This window comes from Sparus aurata, chromosome 7 (assembly GCF_900880675.1).
Source record: "Sparus aurata chromosome 7, fSpaAur1.1, whole genome shotgun sequence".
NCBI classification, from domain to species: Eukaryota; Metazoa; Chordata; class Actinopteri; order Spariformes; family Sparidae; genus Sparus; species Sparus aurata.
The window spans coordinates 18412102-18430813 of NC_044193.1; the positions used below are offsets into that span (position 1 = coordinate 18412102).

The 18712-nt window shown below is 39.7% G+C and overlaps 3 protein-coding genes and 1 long non-coding RNA gene across 13 annotated transcripts in view; 2 read left to right on the forward strand and 2 right to left on the reverse strand.

Moving 5' to 3' along the window:
* The window catches only part of scn8aa (sodium channel, voltage gated, type VIII, alpha subunit a), a 50707-nt gene extending 45029 nt beyond the window's left edge, over nucleotides 1–5678 (reverse strand). For 4 of the 7 annotated variants that reach the window (XM_030422680.1, XM_030422687.1, XM_030422683.1 and 1 more), the window contains exons 1-2: nucleotides 5296–5678; nucleotides 678–1011 (exon numbers count right to left, since the gene is read on the reverse strand). In XM_030422680.1, coding sequence (XP_030278540.1) covers nucleotides 678–956 — 279 coding nt within the window. In that variant the 5' untranslated portion in view covers nucleotides 957–1011; nucleotides 5296–5678. Of the gene's footprint in view, nucleotides 1–677; nucleotides 1012–4802; nucleotides 5201–5295 lie in introns of those variants that run through there. The other 3 variants (XM_030422684.1, XM_030422685.1, XM_030422682.1) reach the window with 3 other exon arrangements.
* Nucleotides 5679–6084: 406 nt separating this feature from the next.
* Nucleotides 6085–11694, forward strand: LOC115585404 (transmembrane protease serine 11D). The gene is made up of 5 exons (XM_030423744.1): nucleotides 6085–6233; nucleotides 8612–8795; nucleotides 9185–9459; nucleotides 10970–11112; nucleotides 11362–11694. Exons 1-5 carry the CDS (start codon nucleotides 6149–6151, stop codon nucleotides 11599–11601), a joined length of 927 nt encoding a protein of 308 aa, XP_030279604.1. The 5' UTR covers nucleotides 6085–6148; the 3' UTR covers nucleotides 11602–11694.
* LOC115585405 (uncharacterized) lies at nucleotides 9466–10765 on the forward strand. Its single transcript, XR_003984699.1, has 2 exons — nucleotides 9466–9978; nucleotides 10075–10765. It is a non-coding gene; the product is annotated as an uncharacterized LOC115585405 (long non-coding RNA).
* A 2497-nt stretch (nucleotides 11695–14191) lies between the features above and the next one.
* The window catches only part of dip2ba (disco-interacting protein 2 homolog Ba), a 48819-nt gene continuing 44298 nt past the window's right edge, over nucleotides 14192–18712 (reverse strand). For 3 of the 4 annotated variants that reach the window (XM_030423739.1, XM_030423737.1, XM_030423738.1), the window contains 2 exons: nucleotides 18427–18550; nucleotides 17854–18106 (listed from right to left, as the gene is read on the reverse strand). In XM_030423739.1, the coding sequence (XP_030279599.1) occupies nucleotides 17854–18106; nucleotides 18427–18550 (377 nt within the window). Of the gene's footprint in view, nucleotides 18107–18426; nucleotides 18551–18712 lie in introns of all 4 variants that reach the window. The other variant, XM_030423736.1, reaches the window with a different exon arrangement.

Here is an 18712-nt window from a genome sequence, read left to right on the forward strand (position 1 = left end):
GAACACACATCTAAAAAGAAAACCACACCTCTGCTGAATTTGCATGTATCAAACAAAAGCCGACAGGGCAGACACAAGAGTTGAGTCGTATGTGATGGAATGTAATAAAATTCTCACTTGCAAATCACAATATAGAGGCAATATTAGAACTGTTTGCTACTTTACACAGTTGTTATTAGAGATCTATGGCGTCTGAGTGAGAGGGACAAATACCATTTATGAGTAGAGCTGGGTATTGTTTGAAGTTTTGTGATGTGAAGGTTCATCACATGTACATGAAATTCTTACACTGATGGACTCAGGAGGGGCACTGGGCGGTGCTTTTGCACTGCTGCAAAAAGGCCCTCTTGGATGGCCCTACAGTAGATAAAACATGATGAAGTCCCCTCTAGGTTGCCTTTCCAGGGGACAAAACATGCTGAAGTGGCCTCTATTTACTATGAAATGTCAATAAATATAAAAATATTTTGCTCCTGCCCCTCAAAAGTCCACCACTGTTGTCTCAAATGTGTACATAAACAAGGCACTATCTGCTCAGTGAATGAGTAAAGATGGTCAATCTGAGCAAAACGTATCAAAGTTCAATACCCAACACTGCTCAGAAACATCCTGTGATTTAAAGACCTCTAGTAAGTGTGAGTGGATCATTATGTTGCTGCGTGTCTGTGTAAACTCACTTTCTGAGAGTTCAGGTAGTATGGGTCCAGGTCCTCCAGTGGTACCGCCACCATTCCTTTAGGGGGGTCGCCGTAGATGTAGGGCAGACTCTTCCCAGCCTCCAGGTCGCTGTTAGGCTTGGGCTTGTTCTCGTCATCATCGTCGCGGTAGCTGCTGTCCTGCTTGGGCGGCTTCTTGTTCTTCTCCTCATTGATGCGCTGCTCGAGAATCGCCAAAGATTCCAAAGTAAACTTCTTGAAGCTATCAGGTCCTGGCGGTGCAATAAGGGGTGCAGCCATGTTTTCATCCTGCAGCTACTTGGTCTTTAGGTTTGTACCATCCACAGTAGTAGCTCTGCAGGAGGAGGGGACAGGGAGGAAAGGTCAGACAAAACCAAGGTCTTTCATCTGGCATGTTGGGAAAGTCAACACCATCGCTTCTTTCTTGAAAATAATACATGTTACTTTTCAGCGTTAATCCTAAACTGTTTCATTGCGAAATTGTAGGAGGCCACAAACACCACAGCTGCACCGATCATCTGCAAACCTTGTTGACTGCCATCAGCTTATCAGCAATTAGAATGACTTTCACTGAAAGCAGGCGCTGAAATTTGCACTAAAATCTGCACGAATATACCGCTTTATAGGTACATCATATGAAAACTGACGATATTGAATTCTACTGTATTAGTTTAACTTCAAAAATAAGTTTATATCATGTTTCAGGATATAATATTTGTGATGTTAAAATAAAGCGTCTTTATAACAGAGAAGCTTTCGTTTTCATTCTATTAAGGGTCGATGTAACTGATAGTAAAAATAATTAACAACCTCCCTGCCATCAGTTTATAAGGCAATTGTGTGCTAAAAAAGTACTTACTATTGAGAAAGTAGTATTACGATGCCTCTGAAGAAGTTTTTTCTTTCAGGTGAAAGAAGGTTTGTAAAAGGTTGTTCCATGAATTTGTGTAACTGAATGTGTGCTCTTTCAAATTTTGTGTAATGGAGGACTAAATCATTTTTAAAACAGATTTTCCTATAATAAAGATGTCTTTGTTTCCCTGGATCAATAGGGGAATTAATAACGACAAAAACAATATAAACGGCAAAAAAACTAAACATTGCTGTCGACTACCAGCCAATTTCTTATTTTAGACACTGGTAAGCTGGCCCAGAACCAAGGAGCAGATGCGCTCATGTTTACACAAACACACACACACACAGACAGATTTACAGATTTAGTCGTGATGATAGAAAAATTGGTTAAAAGTAGAGGAAATACATACAACCACTGCTAGCGTGAAATATTTGATCCAACTGGCTCCCTAAAGGGGGAAAAAAATGACCTCAGAGAACATGAAGTGCTGCAGAAATGCCTGCATGAGTTTTGCATCCCTGCCACATTATTTATTTACAGCTCCCATTTTACAGATCGTTGGGTCTCCTTGATTTTAAATTCATGTAAATAAGAACAGTTTGGTAATGAATCAGCCAATAAATATCCACTGGGAGGAGACATTCTGAGTGTAAAGGGTTATGGATACACCATGATTGTGTACATTTGTCCATCCAGTGTCACGGAAAAGAAATGATGAGATACTTCGCAGCCAGTGAGATGCAGGAATGTTTACCTCAAGCTTTTTTTTCTCAGTCGTGTTTGTCTCGAGCTCTCACTGCCTTTGGACCGATATGTATAATGTTTTGCTCACTCATTATTGAAGACCTACAGATATAAAAAGAATGTATCTATCTTGCGCAGCATCTTTTCTGTTTTCAGTCAAGAAGTCCTAAAATAAATTAAACTGTTCATCTACTTACAAAGTAAAATGGCAGCAAAAGCCACAAGCTACTGTTATGAAAGGAAGTAAAATGTCCCTTTAAGGATACTAGGGTCTTAAGCTCCCTCTTCCTACAGAGATAAGATGAACGGAGACAGGAGCAGACTTGTGTTTAATGATCCTGTAACGTCATCAGAGCAACCCCGGATCAATAACACAGAAAACAGAAATACAGTCAAATAATCTGTGAATTTTACCACTGCTTTGGTATCAATACACTGATTAAGTTTAAGATTTTACTCAGGTGATGGTCAGTGGAGCGTAGGCTACCAAAAGTGAGACAGTTCTGGTTAACTTTTAATTATTCAACAATCAAAATAATGCAAAAAAAGAAACTTATCTGCCTTTGTCTATGTTTGTATTCAAAAGCGTCATAGATGGTCATTTAAAGAGGTTGACGAGTTATATCAGATGGGATGCTGTTATTCACTTATCACACTTCCTAGCTGATTACATGAAGATTGTAGGCTGTTTAGGAAGCATTACAGCATCATTTCATGTTTTTTGTTGCTGTATTTACTTCTTTGTTTGTTTGCTTTTTTGTTGGTTGCGCATATCAAGATCCTACAGAGACTGTAAAACGGGCAAAAAATAAGGTAATGTACATAACAGAGAGACATTTCTCAGGCCTTACGTTCGGGCAAGAACGGTATAAAGGCATGTGAGCCAAAACCTTCCCCTCAATTTCAGGAAACAAGTTCCAGGTCCTGCGTTAAACCCCTGAGAACCGCAACCTTACACCCATTTAAGGATACTTATGATTTGTTTCTTCTTTTTTTTTTTTTTTTTGAAAACGCTGACAGAAAGCCACTTAATAGCTGCATGACTCAGTCAGTGGAGCCCCCCCCCCCCAACACCGAACACCGAGCACACTTAAGATGTAAAAAGGGTCATGATGGTTACATGACAACTGTTCAAGCTGCAGGGACGTTTCAGGGTCAGTATACTCATGTGGAGGGGCGGAGGGTGTGAGGAGGACACAGCCACACCTGAGCCGTGACACAACACATGACTGGAAGGAAATTCAACTTGTGGTTAGAATTTCGGCACAAGCCTTTTCTATTTTTCCAGCCAGGAAAAAGAGAGAAGTGGATGCAGCCTAAATAAGGAGGAGAACAGCACCGTCGACCAAATCTGAATCACAGGGGCCTGTCACTTCCCTGCTCCCCTCTCTTGCATAACACAATCTAATTAAAATGCTCGACGACTAAGAGCTGATATCACACAGCAAAGACTCCACTCTGTCATGGGGGGGAGGAGGAGGAGGAGGAGAAAACACATGAAAACATGCAGCCTGAGAGCCAAGACGTCTGTTTTAAAATGGACCCCGGAACCTGCTGCTGCTGCTCTGCTGGCGCTATCCGCTTCAGCACCGCACACACACACATGAACACACACATGCATACATGAAGGGGTTGAAAGAGTGGTGGTGGAGGGAAAAAAAAAAAAAAAGAAAATATATGTAAAATATCGTTTTCCTTGCGCACCGGGCCTCCTCCCTCCTCCTCGCCGCCTGCAGGCCCGCACTTTATCCTTCAATTCTCTTCAATGTTATCAAGTCATGATGACAACACTCGTCTTGTTGTGTCTCGGACTCTCGTGATTGCACATTGCTTACATCCAGGCTTGTCCACGCAATTTTTTTTTTCCCCCTTCCGGCCACATTTTGGGCACCCTCTCACTAATTATTCTCGTTTTTCAGGGTCGCCCGGCTTGTTTACTAAAGCTGTTAATTAACACGGAGGCCCCCAAACAGACGCCATTATGTGCCTCCTTTCTGACATATCCCACTGAATGGGGGAAAAAAACAGGGGGAGAGAAGCAGGAGGTGATATTGCGCAGAGAAGTGGCCCCGCTACCACCAAATTGGCCGAAGCAGCACCAGTGCTGCAGTGGGTGGTTTGTGTGTTGGAAATGTCACGCTTTGTCAAAGCCTCCGGTGTGTTCTAGATGTTTCGTGATAAAAATCAAAACACCAGGTGCTTCTTGGTGTTCGACTAAAAGCCAAACGGGGGCCCGGGATCGCTTCTTTTTTTCCGAGGGATATTCTGTGCGTTTTTGCGCGTTGCCTTGAAGGATCCGCACCACACCCGTGAAGCCATGTCGACTGCCAAATCAATAAGAGCTCTATCTGTGCACAAGATAGCGTATGAGAGTATGAAGCCAGACAGCAGCTTGATAAACACAGCGTGCAACACGAGAAATAATGACGATTAGAGATGCATTACGGTGCTGCCACACCGAAATCACCTGGAGGAATGTAAAAATCTTGGCTATTGATGATTGGAAGGTGGATCGGGCTACTCACATAGCATCAACCCCTTTCTCGAAGCCGTATGGTGTTTCGAGTGCATCATCCTGTTGTCCGGAGGGTAAACAAAACCAAAAATCGAGACAAAGAATCTGTCAAAAATGTGTGAGTTTTTCGGCTTTTTCCTGTTGAGCCGGAGCTGTCAGACGGCGCCCTACCTGAAGCCTCCCCTACGAGGCATTTTCTCTCGGCAGCGCCTCGGATGCTCGACGAAACAGTTAATCCGATGAATTCCTCACGGTCGACATCAAATGATTGATAATGTTCTTTTTTAGTTTTCCCCCACCCTGTTTCCACAGCTCCGGTCCAGCCGATAGATGCTCAGCAAAACGCAGACACCCGCTTCCATCCCGCTCCAAAAAAAAAAAAGATGCGGGGCAGTGTGCAGCTCTGCGACATTTACGCAAGGATACCGACAGAGAGAAAATCTGCCCGCACCCAACAACACATGCACCGTTCGCTCAAACGATTATAAATGAAGGGTACTCACTTTGTCAGCGTTACAGTGAATCCGGGAAGCCGTAGCAGGACTGCAGATGTGGAAGAGATTGGGGAGAAACTGCGGTTGTCGCCATATTGTTGCTGCTATCTTCCCCCTCAGTGCGAGCAGGTTCCCTGCATAATTGATGACTCTCAGCAGAATGTAAGGGAGTGTCGGCAAGTGCGTTTCGCAAAAATCGTAAAGGTCATTTAGGCCTGCAGCCTCCAAACCTCAGTGTTCACACAGAAAAAAAACCATAGTGCTCCCTGGGCACGGAGATGGAGCCCGGGTAAGATTGTGCACACAAAACAGGCGCAAGGTTTTTCTGACAAAACGCATCGACTCACTGTGTGAGCTCAGTGCAGCGAGTTTTGTAGTGCAGGAATTGGCTGCCAGGCTGTGGGCATTCAGTCAGAGACAGCTCACACAGGGCCACTGAGGTGTAGAAACAACTAAACATTATTTCACAGTAACACGTGCCCAAATTCTAAAACACATATCGCATTTATTACAAGTAAAAAAAAAATGACATTTACTTTTTCAACGCCACATGCAGTCAAACATTAATAGAAGGCTGTTAGATTCATTCTAGCCATGAACTACTAATTTTATTTCCTCTGCATCAGTCTGCGCTTTAATAGCACAATTAATGCTCAAACAGTAAGCGCTTGGTCTGCTAACGTGCCCCCTGCCTCCTGTCCTTAAACAACATGTGAGCCAAATTTTAAAATGTCTGTAGATGTTGTTTCTCTCGGGACTTTATCTGATCAAATTAGTTATTAGGTGCTAATTTCACAAGATGAACGTAACTGTGACGTTATAATGCGTAAAGAACGTAAGCAGTTTGTGTTAGCATTTGAAAATGTCTTCAGGAGGTTTAATGGAGTTAAACTCGCTGCTGCTGCTGCTTCTGACTGCTTTATTGTGTTTGACTTCATCACAAGACAGTGAGTACGACCAGGGCCACACTACGATGTATTTATCGGTGAATTGAAAATGTTTTGTTTCCCTTTTTAATGAAATAATCATTTACTTTTAAAAGGTGATGGTTAGCTAGCCATCGGTTGACTAACTTTAGCTAATTTCTCAAACTGAACGTACGTGTGACGTTATAATACGTAAAGAACGTACGCAGTTTGTGTTAGCGTTTGAAAATGTCTTCAGGAGGTTAAAGTTAATGGAGTTAAACTTGCTTTTGCTGCTTCTGACTGCTTTATTGTTTTTGACTTCATCACAGGACAGTGAGTACGACCAGGGCCACACTACAATACATTTATGAGTGAATTGCATTTTTTTTGTTTCAGTTTTTAATGAAATAATCATATACTTTAAAAAGTGATGGTTAGCTAGCCAACGGTTAGCTAGCTAACTTCTCAAACTGAACGTGCAGGTGACGTCGTAATACATACAATACATAAAGAACATAGGCAGTTTATGTTGGCGGTTGAAAATGTCTTCAGGAGGTAAAAGTTAGTGGAGCTAAACTCACTGCTCCTGTTTCTGACTGCTTTATTGTGTTTGACCTCATCACAGGACAGTGAGTACAATCAGGGCCATACCTTGATAGCCTATATTTTGGGGTGAATTGCTATTTCTTCACTTATCAATGAAGTATTTATCTCCTTTTAAAATTAAACAGTTAGCTAGCCAACCGTTAGCTTGCTAGCCAATTTACAACATATGCAAAAATGCATGGTTTGGATTCTGTGCAGACATCTCACTTAAGTTATATATAATATTTCTTCACCCGCTGAACAGCCTTTCTGACCATGGGTCATGCACAAAACATGTCAGTTTGTGATGTTTCCAGTCAGGATGTTTTCTTTTGCTGCACTGTAAAATTTGGTGGGAACTTGGCACCGGAATTTAACCCTACTCCAGTTTCACTAAGAAGTAGAGCCTTCTCTGTGCTTTGTGACGATGTTTCAATATCTTGAAAGGGTCTTTCTGTTGACCCTAAAACCGTTCACCTGTTCCACCTCAGCTCTACTGATATAGACAGGGCTAGGTCTCTTTGTCTCTTTTTTTCAACAATCAGCTCCTTGGTTTTGGTGATGTTGAGCAGTAGATTGTTCTAATGATGGTGTTTTGATCCACATACCTAACAATAGAGTTCTCTTGATTTATGTTTCACACTAAATATTAAGATATGTAACAGTAAACAATACACTTTACTGTTTTAAATGAAATAAGTGCACTGAAACAGTAAACTTAATGGGAATTCAATCGTTGATAATGACCTCAAGCATCTCTTTTGCATTCTAATCTTACTTTTAAAGAAAAACTTTTCATTTCGGTGCATATCAGGCGACATATTCGCTGCTGCTGATATGTGTATGATCGGCCGATACCGAATAGTAATTCTAGCCAACGGATATATTGGTTGGGATTGATGCTAAATTTACAATACTATCTAAGTATACATACAACGTACTGACTTGTACTGCCAGAAGCCTTCAAACGAACATGATAATTCCTGTAAAATACTCTTCCTTTTACCAGAGTAATATTTAAAGTGACACTATGTAACTTTTGAAATAAGCAACAGAAACTTTAGATGCAAAGAAAAAATTAAATTCATAAGCAATAATAAGCACCCTTGTGTTAATACACTCAAACTTCAGATAAATCACCCAGAGCCCTTGTGTAGAGTCAAGAGTAGTCTCTACTCAAGGGCTCTTGACTTTACTTAGTCACTTTGTTGACTTTATGACTACCTGTCCTAGTTTTATGCTACAATTAGTATTTGGCCAATTTGTGGTTTTAGTACAAAAGGAAAAGAAAGAACTAAATACACATAAAACATGCTCCCGTCCTGATGTCACCTCCAGGAGACGCCCCATTAGCTTTTGCAATTTCGCCTTGAGCATTTATTTGATCAGCCCTTCTGAAAAACTCAAACATGTTTCAGGGGTTTACTGGAAGTTGGATAACAGTTCATTTGCATCATCCAAAAAACAACAACAGCTACATTTCAGATGAAAACCTACTGCTGTATCAATGCCTGGAATCCATCATCAGTATTTGGTTTCTGCTATATCCACCAGCAAATCTTCACAAACCTGAAACCAAAAATAGGGAATTTTGGGCATTTTTGCTTGATAACAGTTTTATAACATTAATCTATTATCAAAATAATTGTTGATTGGCATCCTGATTAATCAACAAATTGTTTCATTCATTTAATTAAGAGTACTAATACATTATTGTACAACGTAGCAGGGTAAGACACTGTACACACTGTTGTCCCACCACTGCACCCACCAATGTAACAGTACGTCATTTCAATAATGACATGGAAACTTTATGTGATTTTGTTTGTGAGGCTGTGGGAACCGGCCCTTGGTTTCCCCCCCAGGTTCATCTCGTATCGTAGGGGGGCAGGAGGCCCCAGAGGGGGCGTGGCCCTGGCAGGTCAGCATCCAGTTCACGTCCATTCACCTCTGCGGTGGGACGATCATCAACAACCTCTGGGTGCTCACTGCCACACACTGCTTTCTCAAATACCGGTGAGTAGAACTTACACACCTCACCGATGATGTCACTGACCTCAAAATACAGCAACCTTTTGACAAAACCAGAGACATCTCAGAAGACACAACATTGTAAATTATAGTTGTGTTTTCTGAAATAAGATTGTATTTTGTAAAATTATATTGATATTGACCCTCAAGGCCACTGTATACATAACATATGATCAAGACAGACAGGACACTTCATACAGAAGATTATACTTCTCATAGAGAATAAAGGATATCAGTTTACAGGAGTAAAGCCAGCCTTCACGAGCTACTTTAGATGGGAAAATCGACAGCAGGAAAGGGGCATGGTGTTTGTGTTTGACAGTGGACAGAAACAAAAGCAGTCAGGGTCAATTATTCTGTCTTTTGTCCTGAAGGATCCGCAAAGGCTTTTTCCGTGTGACTGCAGGACTTCATGACCGATCCACTCCAGGAGGTCAAGCCCAGATCCGTCTTGTCAGTGAGATCATAATGCACAAGGGCTACAATCACGCCACGACTGAGAACGATGTGACACTACTGCTGCTCAGCTCTCCCCTCAAGTTCAGTGACCATGTCCAACCTGCCTGCTTGCCTCATAGCGTGACGCATGAGTTACTCCTCAACTTCAGCCACTGTTTCATCAGTGGATGGGGGAGCTCGTATTTCAAAGGTTTGTTTTAAACTAACTACTTCTTCAGCAAGATGATATTCAAGTGAGGAAAACACTGAAACTATGCCAGTTTCTCTGAATAACTCAGACTCACCTTGGACTGAGAAGAACAAGACAAATTAACCTGACTTACACAAGAGGTTCCTTAAAATTAAAACTCCCTATATAAAAAGAGACTTAGCATTGTACAGTTAGAAAACAGTATATAGTCGATGCAGCAGAACCAGAAATGTTTTTTTTTAATTCCACAAATTCTTCGTCATTGGTGCCTACATTACCCACAGTGCAACTCAACTCTACTCATTCGACTGCACAGATTTAGGTGTGTAACTGTATGCTAGTAGCACTAATGTAGCCTCAAGCCTTTAGCCTCCAGCAGAGATGAGGAGCATGTTACAGAGATCTGGTAGGCTCACTTCCTTCTCACTCCTCATCACCAGATTTCCTTCTTTTTCATCTCCAAACAATTGTCAGACTTCATGCAGCTCCCCCTGACGTAGTGTTGTCAAACATATCGAGGTACTGATACATATCGATTCAGAATATTAAGAATATAAAATTATTTCAATACTCATTTTATGCTGTATGGATATGCTGGCTTTCTTTCCTATGCAGTAATACTCCCAAAGACCTGTGAACAGTGGAGTTCTCCTTTAAGGGACACCTGGCCAGGGGGAGCATCATTACGGATTATAAAAGTAACCATAATTTAAAAAATCAAGCTAAAGTACACATTCAGTGATACAGCAGGCATATATAAAAAACATTTTTGTGAAGAGCAATTACAATCTTCAGAATTCAGTTTTCAGATGTCTTTTCTCTGGGATTTATCAATGCGTAATTCATAATTCATTGCAGATTATTAATAAATTGTTAGAATACATACATTAAAATGTATCCTTTGTCTTTCCATTTAAGAAGGCAGCAGAGAGTCTGGTTCAAACATGATTTATTATTGATTCAATATCATTAAACAAGCTGCAGGATTGACAGCTTTTTTTAGAATGAAAAACTTGTGACTCTTATTAATGATTTGGCAACATTTGCATCCGCACATTTTCCACTTTAAAGGCCATTAAACTACTAGAAAACTTACACTCTACTTTAAGTCTCCCTATTCATCAGTTTACATATTTAATGAATAATTAATGATGATGTAGTTGTGAACAGATATAAGGGCATGTTAAGTGTTGTTAACGTGACATTTTGTCAATATCATATGTATGTCCAGCAGCCTTCACTTATTCCCAGCTCACAGGAGGTGTAATAAGTGTTGGCAAATGTGTTAATAAACAATTATACATTCCTACATCTACATTCCTCTTATCTATAATAAGTTAAACTCCTTATGATACTTTTAATTTAAAGTGTTGCCTATTATTTCTGCGTTTTTAAACTTCTTATTGATCTGTAAAATATAAAGCACATCTTGCTGACCATTCATATGTTATTAGTGAAAATGTGAAAGCCCTTCAAATAATTTAAAACCATTTTGTTATATGTGCTGTAGGCAAGCATATGATCAGACTGCAGGAGGCTGAGGTGGAGCTCATTGACAGGAAAACATGTAACCAGGTCGGCTGGTACGGCGGCCGCATCACTGAGAAGATGATCTGTGCTGGCCTGGAGAGCGGGGCGATTGATTCCTGTCAGGTAGCAATGATTCTGGGACATTTTTAAAATCTAATTTAAAAGAAAGATAATCATAGTTAATTAAACCAAAAGAAAAACTATACTCGCCGTATATGTGAAATATAAAAAATAACTCAAATGAAGACTGAAACTGATAAACATTTTTAAACAATAAAACCTAAACAGAAACCACTCTGGAATCTGATTTAAACTAAACTACAAAGGCACAGATTTTGATATGTATGTACAGCTGCTGTTTGTGTGTCTCAGGGTGACAGTGGGGGCCCCCTGCAGTGCTACAGCGAGGAAGAGGAGAGGTTTTATGTGATTGGAGTGACAAGCTTTGGGGACAAGTGTGGTCTTCCTCGCAAGCCAGGCGTGTACGCCAGAACCAGCAGGTTTACAGATTGGCTGAAGATGGCAGATCAGACAGCATCAGTGTCGGCTGCACACAGACTGAACACGAGACTGATCTCAGCTCTGCTCAGTGTTGCTCTGATGCTGTTCTGAAACATCCAGCAATAAATGTCACCATTGCTGTTATGCATCAGACTGTTCTAATTAGCCATCACGATCAGTGATTAAATGTTAGTTTTAACATTGCGACCAGTCAGTGTGATTACCCCGTTAGATGTTCGAAAGCCAAGTTTCTCAGTCAGTGTCACACTTTGAGTGATGATGACCGTGGGTTTGGTTATTTAATGAGAGATTTCTGTATTCATGATTTGTCATTGTTTAACAAGTAAGTGTACATAGTAGGAACCTATGATGGTGCAAAAGGTTATAAAAGCACACAATGCAAGATACACGAGTATTGATAATATAGTCACCAATATAGTATAAAATGATTGATAGACTAGAATATAATGATAACCATTGTAACTTTATTTATACAACACTTTGAAAAACAAAGTTCTGAGAGGAGCTCAGGGATATAAGGAGGTGCCAGTCCATACAGGGCCTAAAAAGTGCTTACAGGTATTTTATAATCAATTTTAAAAGATACAGAAAAGATACAGATAGACAAAGTTAAGAAACTAAAATAAGAGTATTTTTGGAGTGAGTTAAGAGCCAGGTTGGAGGATTTTGTACAAGTTGGAGGCAATGGGGAAACTTGTAGTAGAGATGTGTGTGCAGGGAGTTGAATTGTTCGAGATGAGATGATCAGTGATCACTCTTGTTAATGCGAATGATTTGATTTTGGCAATGTCATGTTATAGATAAACAGGACTGGACAACCTTTTTTATGTGGATGTCGAGTTTAAAGTGGCACTATAACATTTTGGAGAAGAAATTCCGTATCAGAATTTTTAATATTTACAATATGAATGATGTAACAATACAAAATCAGAAATATTGAATTTCTCCGTAACTGAATACAAGTAAAATAAGGTCCTCAGAACACTGTTTGAAGCTAGAAAGGTGGCAGGGTCCGCCAAATATAAACAAAGTAAAACAGAATGAAATTGAGTTGTCCTTTAAGGTCAGTTTGTTTACTCAGTCACAAGTTTATTTAGGCATACAAATCAGTGTCAGTGATTTTTCCCTCTCTAAAATTCCTCCCCCAAAGCTACATAGTGCACCTTTAAGTTCTGAATCACATAGATAGACAGATATTTTAATCAATGAATGAATGAGACAAATGTTATTTACAATACAAATATCACAAATAAGTTCAAAAGTGAATACGTAAATTAATGAAACACCTTTCTAGATTATGAGAAAAAAGACAAATCAATAATCAATAATATAGGTTTCTTCTTCCTCACAATGTCTTGACAATCTCCTATTACTATTCACCAGAGTGAGAGAATGTTCTGGAAATGTGTTGCTTGTGATGTCATAGCAACAAATGGCATCTTTGAGGCTAAAGTAGTGAGTAACATTAGCGTGACTGAGAACAGGAGATTGAAATCAGAAGTACATCTCGTTTTTTTCACATTGAAAGTCATGTAGTGTTTTTCGTTCCTCTCGCTGGTGTGGAGTTGATGATGTCACATTTTGTGTTCCCATGCACCAATCAGAACACAGCAATTTAGATATCAGAATCAGGATGTGATGACAGTTGTGGGTTGTTTGCAGTTGTTGCCAGGGAGACAACACTGTCCATCAAATCTGATAAAACCACGTATACACACACAGCAGTCCTGATAAAACAGTTCTGCTGGGTTTTTGAGTTTATAAAGTCCAAATTAAGAAGTTTGACTAACTAAATATATCAATTGTTGCTTTTTATACCCACATGGTTAATGTTGTAGAGATTTTAAGATATTTAACCAATGTTTAGGGTACTTTATGTTTGTCCTGTAGTCCAGAAATACAGAACATTTGAGTTTAATCATATCTACACAGGAAAACATGCACATTATTAACAAATCTTATATCCAATGAATCATTTACTAATACATTGTACATTATTAATAAGCCATTATTTACAATAACATTTGGGAGTTTGTAACAATTGTCTTTGGCAGGTGTTTAACAGGACAGTTGCTTTGTCTTTTTAGCTTTTTAAGCATACTTGTAATAATAATGTAACTTGATAAATGACACAACTTTTCAGTTTGATATCACACAGAAATGAATGCAAACCAAGAATGCCTGAAAAAGTACATTCAAATATTTAAAACACAGCAGCAACGTTTGCATGATTGTTAGTTATGCAGAATGTAAGGGGAAATTCTATTTAAAAAGTAGCAGTGCAAGAATCGAAATGTATTTTAAAACATAAAAGATTACAGACTCAAATATGACATCTAAAATAACAATACTATAGACAATATATGGATATGTGTGCATACATGCAATGTTCATGTAGACTCTCATACTTTCCTGAAAAAAAAGTGAAAAGTTGAAATGAAAATGAAGTTTAAGTTTAAGAAATTTCTAAGGACTTGCTATCAGGTCGTTGTGGTCAGATTTGACCGAACCTGGGCTGTGACGATGTCACAGAGGGAGCAGGGCTGGTCTTTACCTTTGAAGTAGTTAAGAGTGACACCTGGTGGAAGGACAGTGTTATGTTTTTTATTAATGCAGCAGCTGATGGCTGAAGCTTCCAGAAACACTTGGAGGGAAAACAAGAAAAAAAGTGAACAAGACATTCTGACAAAGGATTTCTTTTATTTGACATGAAACACATCCAATGACAGTGTGACAGTGTTTTTGTCAAGTAAGACATGTTGTTAGAAGTTATCGCACCATTGACTAGTTCAGAATGTCTTTGCTGCAGCTCGACAATGCATAGTGAACAGACAGTCGTTGAGGTATACATTGTGGGCCCTTGAGTAATTTTTTTTGTGTGAAAGATCCTAATTTCATTAACCTCACATGTACATTTTACAATTTGTGCTTCGAATAACTTTGGAGGTTTGAAATGAATGTCATTCCTGACAACACGACAGCTTGGAAAACTGAAATAAATATTAAAATATAAACGGTGGATATGTCGAGTTGCACCATCCATGTTGGGAAAGTGTTTCATCAGATCTCAGAGATGATGAAAACTGGAGGTGAAAGACAATTTCAGAACTGAGCAGTGATCTTGGAAAGTGTTGGCATGGAAGAAGAAAGACTTATTTTCACACATTATTAAGGGCATCCACAAGGAAGAAACCTTCTTTGTTTTGACATTGGAGGACAAAAGTCTGTCAACTTTCCCTTATTGAATAGCACCAATGTCTATTGAAAAGGCTTGAAGGCCAACATGAAATTATAAAACTTTATTAAAACTTGTCGTTGGAGTGAAACAGTAGCAACAAAGCAAATATCACACAGTAGCTCAGAAGCTTCACTTTGTTATTCATGAGTAACTGTAACCTGTCCCAGATACTGGCTGCATACATGTCCTCAGTGTACATCACTGAATGAAAAGTGGTTTATTGATGTGTTGTTGGACTGTACAGTATGTCAAGCTGCTTCGAAATCAAACCAGCTGTTTGAAGAATTTTTTAAAAGAAAAGATAACATCTGGAAAATGTTGATGAGACCCCTATAAAACCTATCTGATTCCAATTAAAATACAGTGGAGGCGACATTAAAAAAAAAGAAAAAGAAAGAAAAAAAAAATGGTTCAATATTCTGGGATCATTTTCCTACAAAAGACAAACCTTGTTGCACCAGAAAAGCCAAATATCACTGGACACGCACACACTCACTCACTCGCTCGCTCACGGACACACACACACAAAATGATATTGGGAAAGTGCACATTGTTCTTGCCAAAATAATCTGAAACCTTTTTTTTTTTGTCCTCTTTTGCAATGTGATAAATTAACAATGCAGAAAATGCTGTCAAGTATGAAAAGATCAGTCAAGTTTTTTTTTATCAACAAAGTTCATATCCATGTACACATTAACACCAGGAATACAGTATTTGACCTCTAAAATACAGTATACAGACAACATCCTTACCCTCATTAATCACTGCCTTTCTTTTTTAAAGGAGGATTCTGCCGTCACGGGTTGGTTACTGATTGTTGTTCATTCCCAATTTAATTGTTTGTTTTTTTTCAGTGTTACAGACATTCAGAAAGAATTTGATGAATGGTAACGATGAAATGAGAAAGGCATGACCGCAAAACGAAGGACCCCCCCCCCCCCCAAAAAAGTACTAGCTTCTGATTCCACGAGTGAAAAATGGTGGTAAAGATCTTTAATTACAGTAAAAGTACAGCTAGAAATGAGGGATTAAGCATAAAACTACTGAAGTTCCACAGGTTTAATAAGGCAAAGTTCTGTCCTCATTCTTGATATCTTGTTTTTAGAAACTCAACAGTCCATGATCCTTAATGTCACCATGTTGTAGAAAAAAGGCACCGACTTGCCTTCTGTTGATCTACTTTTATTTTATATTTACTTTGACGCTGAAAGATGCTCTTCGCTTTAAGAAGGGAAACAACACAGCTACTCACTTTAGTTCAAACTGTTCAACTATATCCCGTCAAACTCTGCAAACACCTACCGGTACTCAAAAGAAAAAAAAAAAGTCAACTCAAGGTCCGCTTTCTGGCTTGTTCTGGAGATCTCAGTTTTGTCACGCAGTCCTCAGCAGCAAACAGTAGGGTTGCACGATCAATGGAAACATTATCAAAATTACAATAAGGCAAAGAGAAATATCCAAATCGCAATTTTTTTAAATAAAGGTAACGTGTCACAATTTAACATAGATTAAGCAAAAAAACATTTTTAAATTACCCCTTAAATGTGCTTATCAAATTCAAATTGATGAAGGCTTTTCCTTTTAAAGCCTTTGATTGGCAGATACCGATAATGCGCATATATTATCGTGCATCCTTATCTAGAACAAGTGATTAAGTGGACCTTGAGTTGAGCTTTTGTCAACTGACGTCAAGCTCTCTTTAACCAAGTCAGTGCTGATGCATTGGGTTCACAGCTCTCCCCATCTGATTTTTTGATAAGAAAACCTGGAATTACCAGAATCCTCAGACTCATTTAACCGTGTGGATGAAACAAATATACTTTCTACTGGACAATAAATAAAAGATTTTCTCTTTCTCTCTCTCTTCAAAGTATTTTGTATTTTCATACAATATTTCACTTGTGTTTAACAAAATAAAAGTAAAGAAATATGTCATTTCCAGCTCACTGATATAGAAAATACAATCAGAACTTGGGGTATGGGTTAAGAAAACAATGTATCACGCAGTAGAAAGTAGAGTATTTTTTTTTACATCCAGATGATAAGAAGAGTCTTCCAGGAGTCTGGAAATGCTGTACCTCTGTACAGTTTTTCTTTTGGTTCTGGCATGTCAACACTGTCTGCTCTTAAATTAACATGCACACGTAAACACCAGGTATTGCCTCAACTCTTCTTATGAAAACTGGTGCTTTTAAAAAGATTTATTAGTACTTCACGATCATAAGAACTATCTAATGGACTGACTCCTACTCAAAGCGAAATCTAAATCTGTGCTTCTGCAGATCAAAGATCCTTTTTACGCTCCAGGTTTGTATGTTTATGAAGGCAGTCTTGCTTTTCCCACACCAACAAGTAATTCAAGTGACATTTTGTAGCATCGACAGCGTGTCTGCCAGCAAAAAACAGAGCATGATGGGAGGTGGAAGCCACGGTGCACCTGGTACAAAGGTTATATATCTGGGCTGCACTTGCTGGTGGCACTTTTTAATACTGATGTGGATTTTGCCCCCTCGGGGCAGGTGAGACAGGAAGTGGACTCAGGTGCGAGGACTTAAAGTGCAAGAGGGGAAAGTTCCAGCTCCTCTCAGCAGTTCCAGTGCGCCATCCTGCCTTCAAAAATGGAGGAGGGGGGTTTAAAAAAAAAGATAGAAAAACGAGCACACGAGGATGATGGTTAAAACTCAGGAATGGAAGGGGGGGGGGGGGGGTCTTTGATAGCAGTATGTAATTAAAAATGTTTTTAAAAACATGAAGTGGAGATATGAGGGAGAAGTGGGATGCACGGAGAGGATGATATTTCCTGCAGTTGACAGATGGATCTACTTTTTAATGAGGAGAGAAATGATCCTTCCTCCTCAGTAGAAATCTAAGTGAACCTGGACTGCAGCGATTGAGAAGGTGGAAGCAAAGAAGTTTCTGAGAGGGAAGCACGTTGTCATTACAGTACTGGTACTGTACTCGCATTCCCACATTGTTTGGTGTGTTTGAATGTGTGTCTGAGGCTTGACACCGGGGTTGCTATTGAATGCCCCCCCCAAACCTTCTCCCTCATCTCAGAGCCTGGCTCAGTTTTCTGCATTTCATCAGTTGGGCGATGGGGGCGATCACATGTTGTAGGCCACATAGATGGGGTCCAGTTGGTCTGCCAGGAAGGAGTCTCGCAGGTGCATCCTCTGCTTCTCCCCCCTGGAGTTGATGGGAATCACGCCAGGGTCCACGATGACCACCACGCCCACGATGAGGTGGTGTTCCTCCAGGACCACGTTGGTGACAAGGGGTACCAGGTCCAAGGCCTCCTGCTCCGAGCCGCTCAGCTCCGCCACCACCACCAGCAGGTTGGTCCATGTGAATACGGCACTGAGGAGCAAGAACGAGTTCAGTCAGGTGTTTTCTGTGTTACTGTCGGCCTTTTCCAAAAAACTAGTTCTGGTTAGTTAAATGGCTCTGTTCAAGACTCTTGGAACCCTTTTTTTTCAACCAATTTTGAGTTGAAAGGTGTTGTATCCAAGTTTAAAGAATTCCAATATTGTTACAACACTAGCACCAACATGAACAGAATCAGTGCCATTTTGGTGGAAAAGCACTGTCTGTGAACTCACAGCCTTTATCAGTGAGTGCGTAAATTACAAAAATACAGTATATCATGAAAATAAAGTGCACTAATTGAAGATGCTCACCTTTCTGCAATGCTGCGGTGTGCTCGCGACACAGACGTCTCGATGTCGATGGGGTGGTAGCGTAACCCCCTCAACTCCAACGTTTCATCGAGGGAGCCAACCACAAACAAGGCATCATGACGATCTGTGGCAGAAATAAACAAAAGTATTAAATTGTTATAACTGCAGACTTCAGACCTCAAACACAATTTTACTGGAAGGATTTTGTCTATTTTCCATCCCTCTTTAAGTACTTTTATTTTATGTGCTTTTTACTATATACTATACTTTTACTGAGGACAATTTT